General features: G+C 43.2%; 1 protein-coding gene across 3 annotated transcripts in view; it reads right to left on the bottom strand.

Moving 5' to 3' along the window:
- Positions 1-2,604: 2,604 nt before the first annotated feature.
- The window catches only part of LOC144724947 (otoferlin-like), a 171,643-nt gene continuing 161,747 nt past the window's right edge, over positions 2,605-12,500 (bottom strand). For all 3 annotated transcript variants that reach the window (XM_078604283.1, XM_078604282.1, XM_078604284.1), the window contains 3 exons: positions 11,622-11,800; positions 9,060-9,160; positions 2,605-7,552 (listed from right to left, as the gene is read on the bottom strand). In XM_078604283.1, coding sequence (XP_078460409.1) covers positions 7,375-7,552; positions 9,060-9,160; positions 11,622-11,800 — 458 coding nt within the window. In that variant the 3' untranslated portion in view covers positions 2,605-7,374. The remainder of the gene's footprint in view (positions 7,553-9,059; positions 9,161-11,621; positions 11,801-12,500) is intronic.

Below are 12,500 nucleotides of genomic sequence, written 5' to 3' on the forward strand. Positions count from 1 at the left end.
GTGCGAAACCGACGATACAAAAGTTTCTTAAATTCTCGCCGCCCCCGCTGTGTTGTGGAGCGATACAACCGGGCCAACCACAGCCGCAATGTGAGTCGTTGTCGGCACGCCGCGGTTGGGGGTCCCGTACCTGTCCAACTGAGCTGAGCGCGTTTCCGAAGGGCGTTAGTGGCGGTGCGGTTCCCCAGAGTCGCCACGAGGTGGCGATGTAACGCATTCGTTCTGCCGGCTCACGAAATGGAAATATTTGGAATTGCTTGACCGGGTAAAGTCATCTTCTTGGTTCTTACCGTAAGAACCAAGAAGATGAATCCCTGCAGTCACGAAAGCTTTAAATCGGGTAAAGTCAGGCTAAGCGACGTAGCTCCTTTATTTTTCAGAAGCGACTGAGCCACGTGATGTAGCTCAACGAAGTGGCCCATCACGTGGGAATGTATCGCAGCCCAAATACTCTAAACGCGTGTTTCTAAACGTGGATGGGTATCCTTTGCACGAAATAGTGCGAAAGAAAAATGAAGATTTGTTTGATTAACGGGAAAAAACCGGAGTACCCGGAGCAAAAATTCGCACGAACATTGGCATAGAGAAACACGCACACTCCAAATATACAGGAGTCAGGATCGGGATCGAACTCACGGCCTCCTGTGAACCATACGAGGTAGTTAACATCTCACCACCGTGGGCACTTTGGGACTTCGTGGGTCACCTCTTCACCATGCATCACATTTTGTCCTGCAAGGTATCTGTGCCACACCGACACAGCAGCGGGCTAAGAGGCGCTTGTTCTAAACAACTGATTCCGAATCAATATTTATTCATACCGCAGGAATACGATGAGCTAGAAAGCTCTTTTTTTGCAGATGACGAATAGTCACAGATGTCCAGGTGGTGTTGTGACGTCTAAAACGGAAGATCAAGAGAGCATAGTTCTTCACCCGTGGGCATTCAAAACCCAACTTTGATCACACCCATTTTTTAAATTGTTTTTGTTGCGCATCCAACACACTCTTATGAATGACAGATGGCGTCCAATTGGTTGTCGTGGTAATCACTTTAAATAGTTGTCATGGCAACAGCTTAAAATCACGTGCTACAAAAATGTAGATGATTAGTAAAGAAACCGGATTTTTTTTTTGTAACGGTAAATTACACAAGGGCCTTATGTGCAGTCTCGTCTATTTTTGTTGTTGTCTCTTAACAAACGTCTAGATATGTGTAGAGAAGTTCCGACGGACGTTCTCGTAGACGCAGGTAAGTTAAGGGCTTTCGCCAGGGTTTATTAAAGCTTATCAATAACACACAGCAGGGTACACAACTCCCAGGGGCTAAGGGTCCTACTCTGAGTCCGGGTCCCTACCGGCTAGCTCCGGTCTCTCTCTCTCGTGTCGGATCGTGGACTCTGCCGACTCCACCGAGCGGAGAGAGAAGCACCTCTACGGCTACCACCGGCTTCTCCCCAGACTCCCTATTCGATCCCTCTCTCTACCCCTGGTTCCCTCTTCACCCTGCTTACTTTACCCGTTCCCACAGTGACCCCGCCTACGTCACGGGGTATCCCTTAAGTACCCTAGGAGACGTGACGTCATCGCACTGAACGGCACACCTGACGTCACGCCCCCATTTTACTCCTCTACATTTGTATGAACATCGGATGCACCATTTGTCCCCAGCCTTGGCCGACCCACTGCTTGGTGTGCCGTACAGAAACACGGATGCATCAATTTCAACAGACAATGTCGGGGATATAATTACGGCTAAAACAAACGTCACTGTTGCTTGTAGCAAAAATAACATGCGGTGAAGAAATGCGCAACATGCACAGTTCCCCCTTTTCATTGTGCAATTGCAAGTGCAATGCACTTCTTTCCATCAAGACCTTCAAAAATAACAGTAAACACCCGGGCTACACCTTGCATGTCATCAAATAGCTGACTGTGGCCCCGTCAGAATTAGAATCTGCATTCATAGTGGAGGAATTCGATGAAGCTATAAAGCTATTTTTCACAAATGTCCCAGTGTGTGTGTGCTCTCCACAAGCCCTAACACGATAACCAACAACAATGTCGTAGTCCAGAAAGTTAGCTTGAGAGTAGGTTGAATGTGGATTAAAAAAGTAAATCGGTTCAATGTGTGATCATCTTTTGGGCAGTGCCAGATTAAGCTAGTGCGGGCCTGTAGCGTATGTTATAAAGGGGCCCTAAATGAAAAAAAAATTCCAAAATTAAAACACTAATTTTTTGCTTGCATAGTCAAGTAATTGTATTTTTGCATTTGCGATACAGCCAGATAATACGACAAATCGATAACCTTAAACACCCAGTCGTTCATAAAAGTTGAAGGCAGTATAGTACTAAAGTAATAGAGCAAGTGCAGAATCACTGAACCGGAATTGATAGCTTGAAAGCATTTAACACGGGGCCCTTGAAAGTGCGGGGCCCGTAGCATATGTACCTTTGCTACTAGGATAATCCTGCACTGCTTTTGGGGATATTACAGCGTAACATTGTCCCTATAAATTGGATTGTAACCTGTTCCGATATTTGTCATCTTAAAATACGGCGTTTGTGCCACCCGTCACCGAAGGGACACCAAGATGAAACAAACTCAAGTTTTTTTTTTATTTACTTCACAGAGCACTTACAATTCAACGCACTAGAATGCACAAAAGAGTGCCGATGTCAACCGGCGCGGAGTAAAATAGCCACCAACGTCGTTCCCCGCAGTCCCCAACACGAATCGGCCACTTGCCATCACATATACAGCAACAAGCCCCCCCCATCCCCCCTCCCCCGCCTTCATTAATTCATCGCGAGCAAATCCGAATTGTAATTCCGCCATGCATCATGTACAACAAGGCTATCTACTGGACTGTATAAACACACTTTTATAAACGCATGTATACTTTACATAGTGTACAATCGACCTCTATATACACAGATGTACATATATGTATAGGATGCTATTAAACAGTACTCTTATCGCAACAATATATTTTGTTCATTCGTCATGCAGCTTTTTTTTTTTAAAAAGACTATTGTAATTAGAACCGTCTAACCTTTTTTTTTTTGGCGACACACTCGGGCACCGATAAAGATGCACATCGAATGTGTTAATGTCGATTTTTCTACCTAAATTTGAGTTCAACGTCCAAGGAAGACTTGTCGGCGACTTGTTCTGACTAGCATACTCTAACACAACCTTCCCTCACCCTAGCAATAATCCCTTCAACCTTCCCAAAGCTAGCATACTTCTACACTTTCATATGACACTTTTTGTACGACCGCCATTCGCAGCGAGGGCTTCGATTAACTGCGTGATTCAAAGCTATGCGTGCTGTTCTCCAACACTTATCGAATACACAGGGTGCTTGAAAATAATGTTAACTTATATGGGACTATCGTTTTTAATGGAAAAAGAACGGATAATAGACTGTAACGTGATGAAAAAAAAAACGATGTTAATCGCTTCAAAGAGTCTCCACTTGTTCGCCATCATTGTCAACACGTGCCCGGAATCTTCTCCAGGTGGTCTCCAGAGCCCGGAGGCACATTTCTTTGTGCTATTGTTGCAAATTCTCGGAAGTGTTCACATTTTTGTGAAGCACCCTGTAATTTTCATGGATGGCTAACGTGCTTCGTATGTCTTCACAAAAAACCCCTGACCTTCAATAATAACACAACAATAGGTCTTTCTAAGTAATCTAATGTCCTTGCTCGTAACATAATCTTTTATTCCATTTGAAAATCTATACGTATCGTCTCATGCATTATTACAGAACTCAATTAACCTTCAACCATATTACCCACAATTCCTGTCATTTGTGGGACCATATTACCCACAATTCCTGTCATTTGTGGGACCTGAAAGGTTCCATGGAAAGTAGTCATCCGTGTCCTTATTTTTCCTGTTATCCACGATTACCCAAGGTTTTTGTTCCAGTCGTTCACAGATAAGTGGAGGTGAGTGGCACATTCATCCTATTATCTTAGCCTCTTCGTGGTTTTTCTTTTTTAAGAAAGTAGAAATAAGTTGTGCGCTCTTTCATAAAAGTGACGATGTGCTCTGGTGTAGATCACCAACCTTAATCGATTTTAATTTTTATGAAAAAATAAATCTAAAACTCCTACTGTACTCCAATATGTGTGTAACTAAGCTAAATGACAAAGGGGATCTCACTTGGAACCATGAATAATATCATATAGTACATACAAAATGTATGTATTACATTCATGGGCAGCAACATAACGTTATATAGAAACGTTTTTAAGCAAACCCAACAAGAAACATTTTCGTGCATTTTAAACAGGCAGAACAAAATTACAAACGTAATCATCAATAATATTCAACTGCTATGCCGTGATTAAATAAACGTAGGTTTTTTAAAGAGAAAATCCCTGCTTCACTAGTAAACATTATTAATCACAAGCGGATGATGGAGAGTGGTCAAGAGTGGTAACAGAGTGGCAGTCAAGCAATGGAATGCATCCGAGGAGATGGAGCTATGAAACCTGTTCACGTGCAGGGTGGATTGTTACATCGAAGAGTTTTGACTGGTGGCAATGGCTTGGGGAGGCCTTCATCCAGCAGTGGATTGACCATGGCAGACGATAAAAACCAAACAATATATATATACCAGGTGGAACAATATATTTGAAAGCAAAAGTGGGAGATTCCTTGTTCAAAAGATTCCGAGACCTGGGATCGCATTTACGAACCGGCTGATCCATATAAACACAGACTTTCGTGATTGGCCACATTATCCCCATGAAAATAAACCCACATACCAGTAACCACCGTGTCCTATGTACTGCATCACACAAAACACCATTGCACAATGCATTGCAAATCCTCACTCTAAATGTTGGAGAAATGGCATTAAAGCAATTACATAGAAATATTATTACAATTACAATTTACCCATACCACCAATTTCGTTTTAAAAAAAACGTTGAGGATCAATACAAAAGTAGAATAGATGACGGGATTTTTCGGCGTTTAGAATAAAACATCAAACTATTTTGAGAACAAGCTATTCAAGGTATGCGCACATTATTTCCCAACACAATAACTACTCAAATCAATGCATTACAGTAAGTATTAGGGTACATATATTTAATGTATGCTCAGTACGACTTTTTTGGTATATGTCATAAAAAACGACTGATTTTACAATATTATATTTGTAACGATATTTTCTATTAAATCATTGAATGTTAAGATTAAATACTGGTTATTGGTAGGTCAAAAAATTACTACTATTATATTACTCTTGATTTCAGTTATCCACTTACTCAAGTACTGTGCACAATAGTTCACCACATTTCTATATCAAAGTCCAAAATTAAGTGATGCAAAGAACAGTGGTGGCAGTGTCCCAGTACAGAAAAAAATATCTAGAAACAGATGTCGACCAATGACACACGCAACCCTCTTAGTACACCTACGTAGCGCTTTCCTTATGTCAAGATACGTAACGTATTCACAAGAGCGGTCTCCTAAATCGTTGACCAGTACTTTTAGATACAAATGGAGGATGTAACGTCCAAGCAAAAATGAATGCACATTAAAGACCGGTCCATGTGGCAAAGAGATAGATTTAAGCAACTCACTTTTGGCTCTGTTTTTGTCTTCCCGTTCATTCGTCCTCTATTGTCCAGGTCACGAGGGTCCCCTCCCGTTACACATTTTATGTTGCACATTAGGCCATCGTGCAGTCTGATTCCGTGCTTTTATGTTTTTTTGTCGAATTAAAAAGAGAAATGTTGTAAAATCCCAAATGAATTATAAACCATGACCAGGCATCCTGAAATAAAATACTTAACTGACAGCAAGATAAAGGTGCAGCCTTTCGATTGATTGCTACTGGCATTATGGCCTCTACCAACGAAAGCACTCAAGCATGTTGGTCGACTTGTCAACGCTGGACAGACGTCTTGGAAGACATGAGCGTACCCACACTTTACCCAACCGCACGGGACCTGCTGATCAACCGTGGCACTTATACTGCTGCGTGGACCGAGGCAGAGGGCTTTAATAAACTTGCGACATTGTTTTAACTGCCACGCCAGGAGATCGAATCGAATGGGCGAGCTCTGGAGTGCAAGTCCAGTGTGCTAGCATTACACCACCACAGCATCCCCACCCTCCTATGATACACTGGGCAGTGTGGCATTTTGTTCTGGTGCTAAAGACTTTTGGTGCTGTCACACGACAAGTAACGTATTCCCACCTTTTTTTAATAAGATGATCCACACTTAAGAACTTGTGGCTTACGAACAATTGGTGTTTCCACGAGATGATTTCAACCAGGTGCTGTATTTAAAGCCAAGTTGGGCCACATCTTTGTGAAATGTGGCCAACGGATGGAAAAGGAAGGCCTCGCCAGACTTGAGCTTTGAGCAGCTCAGTGTTGCTACCCCGTCCAAAATCATGCAGGGAAATGTTCTAAAAATCACACGTGTCAATTGTATGATAATTGATTGCATAAACTGTCTACTCAAAAATACAAAAACTACCACAAATTAAACATTAGCTGTCCACATGCAGAGAGTGTACATGGCTTATAGTACACACCAAAATATAAGAATAGGTTTTCCCCTTTTTTCTGGCAACAAAACAGGTGTTAAGATGTTAAAACACCAAACTGAAACCTTTTACAAGGAATCATGTCTGCATTAACCACAATACTTGTGGTCAGAATGCAAACAAAAAACATACTATGATAATATATGCATTGTCTTTGAAACTGATTGGTCCACACCAGAGACAGCTTTCTTTTGAGCCGAGTCTCAAAACGGTGTTTGACCAGAGGACGCCGTTTTGAGACAAGGCTCATATTTTGGTACTGGCAAAGGAGGTCCCATTAAGTACACACCAAAGCAAATGCTATCACAATTTCAATGCTCGTTTGTAAAACACCATAAACATATACCGCTGTACAATCGCTTGCAACCAGTGCAGCTGGCTAGTATATTATATAAACTCACACACCTGCCCCCAGTTGAGGCTGCCAACCTAATCCCCATGGGTGGCATGTAACGCAAGAGGCTATTTTTTTACGCACAATAATGGTCTCCTGAGCAAAGGTGTCACTTTAAGTGCTTATTCGAACGGTTGGAGTGCATGTGTAGATTTTTCGAGACGACGCTGCTAATGCGTCACATGTTCACAACGTAACATTATCAACACATCCCCTCAGCTTGGGTGCACCTGTGCTTCGTGAGTTATAAACAGGCTGTGGATAATTGGCTTTGCCTCTCCCTTGAGGTGGATCCATCTCGTGCCCTCGCAACCCTGTAAAACATCATGAGCTTTGGCTATAATCCTCTTGGCATCTTTTGGAATGTTTCCGAAAGCCATCGTCTCTGAGGTTCCCTATCCGAAGATGTTGTTTGTGATGGCGCCTGGCAATGTGTAGAGAAGCAGGGCGATGAAGAGGGCAAAGATGAGGAGGACGAGGGCGGTGATGATGTACCACTTGTAGTTCTTCCAAATGACGAGGAAGAGGGACTTGAATGGATTTGTCAGCCACGAGATAGAAGTTTTGGGGCGACTGCGAGTAGAAGAAATAAAACAATACGTCACATCAACTAGAGAATAACGAGACATGGATATTTTAACATTTTTTGTCAACTGCTTCAATATAATGACGTTTCAGAATATTACATTGCATTATCGTTACTCTGCATTGCACCAAGGCAACACACACATGCACACTCATACTGAAAGTAAGCGTATCATAAGCAAGCAAACACAATGTGTAAATACTTAAAACGATTGAAAAAAAGGACAAGGTTAAAGAAAATAGGCAGGCAATGGGATAGGTACGAAAACAGGAATCGCTATAAAGATTATTAAGCAGGGAATAAGGCAAGCAAGTGTGAAAGGCAACCCACCACCACTAGGCCCCCAGCAGCTTTTTGACCATGTAGCCAGGCATGTTGTAGATGAAGAGACCGAGAAGGACCAACATCAACAGAGCCACCACGAGTTTGATGATAATCCACTTGTAGCGATGGCAGATGACGTATTTGATGGATTTGAGTGGGTTCAGGAACCAGATGAAAGACGTGTCCGGCCGACTGTCCGTGCCGGCAGTAAGAGTGAAAAGGAGAAGAGAAGTTTTTGTTGTTGTTGAAAAAAAGAGAAAGTATCAAGAAGACTAAACATAGCATCACACATTGCAGCAATACCAAATGCTGAGAGAGTGCAAAGGTGTTCAAAATATCTGGCGTACAAAATACCTGGCAATTCCTCACTGCTCTTTATACCTAATCAAGCATCGCTGTTGTTCTCTTATCTACCAACTCACCTTGCCCAGCCTCATCGGATGGCTGAGGAGCAGTGAGGGCAGAGTTCATTATAGAGGCAAGGCAGGTGTTCTCCTAAATTGTCAAGCCAACCTGCTAGTATTACTATTGTTTGGCAATTTAGACTGCATCATCATTTGCCTGTCGGCAAGATGGACTGTGGGGTCAAGCAGTTGGCTACGTGACACCACACTGAGGTGCCATCCACGTGCTTTTTCGTCTGAGGAACCCTGCCACCCTGTTCTCTGGTTATTCTAAATTTATTTGACATGTGAAAGACTCCTTAAAGATTTGGTCAACGATCCAAGTGCAGGACCCTACTGGAAAAAGGATATTGAGACTGAGGCTTTCCCAGATAAATTGATGTTATTATTACAATGAATGCTGACTACAATCCTGTTTGAATCTAGACAATGACAGTGTGGAGTAGTGGTGAGCGTACTGTGCTCTAAACACGGCAAAACCATGCGTGATTCCCACTCAAGGACCAAGGTTCTGGGCCTCTCCTAGGTGGACTCAGCCTCAAAAAAGTCCCCTGGTATTGTGTGTAAACATCAATACTGGATGTGCGCTGTGCCATCCTACATAGCTGGTCGCGAACAGCATTTGCCCCAGCACCCTACAGGGAATCTTTGTCTACTTTGTCAACTTTGGCTGCTGGCTACCCAAAGTACGTGTACTCTGAGCTGCACCACACGTGTCAGTACTGAACGCCAAGTCGCAATGCAGCAGGATGTAGAAGCGACGGACTTAGGCTTCTCGAGAGGGTCCGGCTCGCTGCGGCCCAGCCCTGCCGGGTTCTTCTCCGCGTCCTCAGCCGTCAGCAGATGCAGCTCAGCCTCCACCTTCCCCTGCAGGACGCATGCACACAGGGGTCACGCAGAGGTCACGCAGAGGTCACACAGTGGTCACGCAGGGGTCATGCAGGGGTCACGGTGAGCAGAGCAAAAACACAATTCCTATTCGCCTACGTCGGCACTCGTCCACTCATGCAGCCTTGCAAACCGTGCAACCGGGCCATGCGTTGGCTCCCGTGGGACTCATATTTGAATAACTCTAAAGTTATTAAAGTCTGATGGAAACGCACAGAACCGGGGGACGCATCCTCCAAATAACAGACTCATTCGAGCATAATCATGGTGAGCCCCAGCTGTGATCTTGCGAGTGAGGGAGACAGCATGTACAAATGTAGGTCGAACTTCTTTTGCACCGTACGTAACCAACCGTGCTAATCGGATAGTGGAAGAGGGAGAAAACAAGGGTGAAGCAGGAGGAGGACAAAGGAAAGAGTGGGATGGCAGGCAGAAAAAAACACGAGTGGTAGTCAGATCTGAAGCAAAAAAAACGCCATTAATACAAGAGATTAGTTGGTGATTATAATATGCCAAAAATAATTTTGAATCGATTAATCATGCTTGTCATAATTAATCAATAAAAATGTGTTCTATATATACTGTATATATCTAAAACTACGTATTTTAATAATTTCACAGCCATAGCACTTGGTAATTACTTATTTTACATGACACACATTGGGCTAGCATTGAAGTTGGAGTAACTTGATTGTCATAATAATAAATCAACATGTGTTCTATATATACTGTATATATATGTGAAATTACGTTTGTATTTTAAATAATTCCACAGCCATAGCACTTGGTAATTACTTATTTTACATGACACACACTGGGCTAGCATTGAAGTTGGAGTAATTTATCCGTTAAATCCACCTAATGGTCAGCAATGCATAGTGGTCTTAAAGATAATTATCGAGTGTCCCACAAGGCTGGGTTAAGAGGGGCGACCCCTTCAACCGGTGCATGGTCACTGCCGCGGGTTTCATAACGGATGGTGGCCATGACGGCCGGGTGAGGGAGGAAGCTACATTTCACGTCTAGAGCTCTTGAGCTGGTACTTGCTGAGCGAGATATCCTTCAAAATTAATCCAGGCACCAATTGCATGATTAATCTGGGTACCTTAAAATCTAGCGAGCTGACGGGCTCAGCCCAGTCGGCGATGATTGCACTCATAATTTGCTTTAACTTTTGTTTTTAACTTGCTTTTCAATATTCCAGCTCTGAGAAGTTCATTCATTTGGTTTATTGTATCCACATGCCATACACTTCTCTACAGCACAGGATGTGAGGAGCTACGTCCACTTTCTGTACGCAATTTTGAAAGGACATATCTTCTACTCGTAACACCGCACAAATTGGAATCTGAGAGGGAATTGATAAAACAAAGTAAAAAAATACTTTGTAAAAAAAAGACTCGGTTTTACCCGTTCTGGTAATAAAACAGGAGGTGTTAAGATGTTCAATCACCAAATAGTTACCCCTTATTACAAGGCATCAAGTCTGCATTAACCACACAGTATTATTTTTTCCATCATTTTGACACTGGCATAAAGGTCTCATAGATATAATTGATCAACCCGAACTTTTAACACTTTGATACTTGCATTGTGTTTGCAATATTCGCATTTTAGCATTCTCTAGTCTTACACTGGTGAGACAAGGCCATAACGATGGCTGTCTCTGGTCTAGGCCAATCCGTTTCAAAGACAATGCATAAATAATTATCAGAGCATGTTTGTTTGCACGTTTTGTCACAATTATGTGTGGTTAATGCAGACACGATGCCTTGCAACGGCAACCTATTTGGTGCTTGCACATCTCAACACCGCCTGTTTTATTTCCAGAAGGGGTAAAGCATATTCTTATTTTTTCATCATTTTGAAACTGCCAAAACACGTTCCTTCGGAGTTGGCAGGTAGGAACTTGGTTGGACAGCGCATTCGTGCACGACAGAAAGCTCGCGGTCACGTGACGCACTTCAACCAATCCGGGAGCATACTACATGTTTGGGAGGGGCTATGCACGACAGACAAATAATCCCTGGTGGGTAGTGTGGAACTGTTGTTCATACCTGTAAAAAGGTCCCGTAGATTTAATAAGTATAACCCGTAAAAAAAGTTTTTCACTATAAATCCTTCATATGCGTGGCGGCTAGAGTACTCTCGTCCTCTGGCTTGCGATGGCTGCCACCTATGGGTCAGATGATTGCATTGCACCATTAAGCAATTGGTAATTAAATATAATATTTTTGTCCTAAAAAGTGTAAAATTTTGGAAAAAAATTTTCACGAACATTAATTGTCACGCACAACGAGTCTGTGTGGAAAATGTCAGCTCGATTGGATCACGGGAAGTGGGTTAAAAAACGACCGAAAGATTTGCACGGTCCTAAGCAAGCAAGCAAACTTAATATAAAGGATTTAAAAAATAAAATAGATATATACGAACGCCGTACCGTGAGCTCCTGTTCGTCGTTCTCGTCGCGGGAGACAAAAGGCCACCAGCCCTTGACCCGTTTGAGCTTGAATATGGAGATCATGGGCACCGAGCCGTCCATCTTGAGCATGTTCAACGAGCACTGCTTGGCGGACTTTGCTCCTCGTGGGAAGCGGTTGAGGTCCAACTCAATGGCACCTGGTCGTGAATGCACAACGGTCAAACCACTGCAACAATATCGTACAAGACGCGGGCATGGAGTTCCCCAGTTTACCCTCGTGAACATGCGCAGCGAGTGAGTGATGTCCGTCAGCCTGTATAGAACGTGAGCGTTGCGTGGTTCTGTGTATGTGTTGTATAGAACGTGAGCGGGAAGTGTGACGAGCACGCTCGGCTGCATTAGTCTCCACCTGTGCGTATGTTAGCACGTTACACGTGGAACAACTTTTATTGTGAGTCGTCCTCGAGAATTCCCAGGTCCGGTTAAGATCCGTAATGCAAATTATATGTGTGTATGGCCTGGGATAGTTGAATTCAGGTTTGCTTTCACAGAGACATTCGAATACATACAGAGGACTAAAAGACAAATACCCCCCCATATAACCTTAACAAACTATTGGGGAAAGTACTGTTAGCGAGCATCAATGAGGGCCACCGCAAGGTACTCATTTGAGGCTGAGTCGACCTAGGGGAGGCCCAGGACCGAATCAGATAATTGTCACTGGTGTTGGCCGTGAGCAAATAATTGAAGCCGGGCTGCTTGGTTCGTAGCACAGTGCCGCTAACCACTACACTCCCGCCCCCCACACAACACAAAGACAGAAACACACAAACAGAAACACATTCACCCAAACGAACACACCGACACACACAAATGTACATTCACACACACACAAAA

The sequence above is a fragment of the Lampetra planeri genome, chromosome 22 (assembly GCF_965212315.1).
Source record: "Lampetra planeri chromosome 22, kcLamPlan1.2.h2, whole genome shotgun sequence".
Lineage (NCBI taxonomy): Eukaryota > Metazoa > Chordata > Hyperoartia > Petromyzontiformes > Petromyzontidae > Lampetra > Lampetra planeri.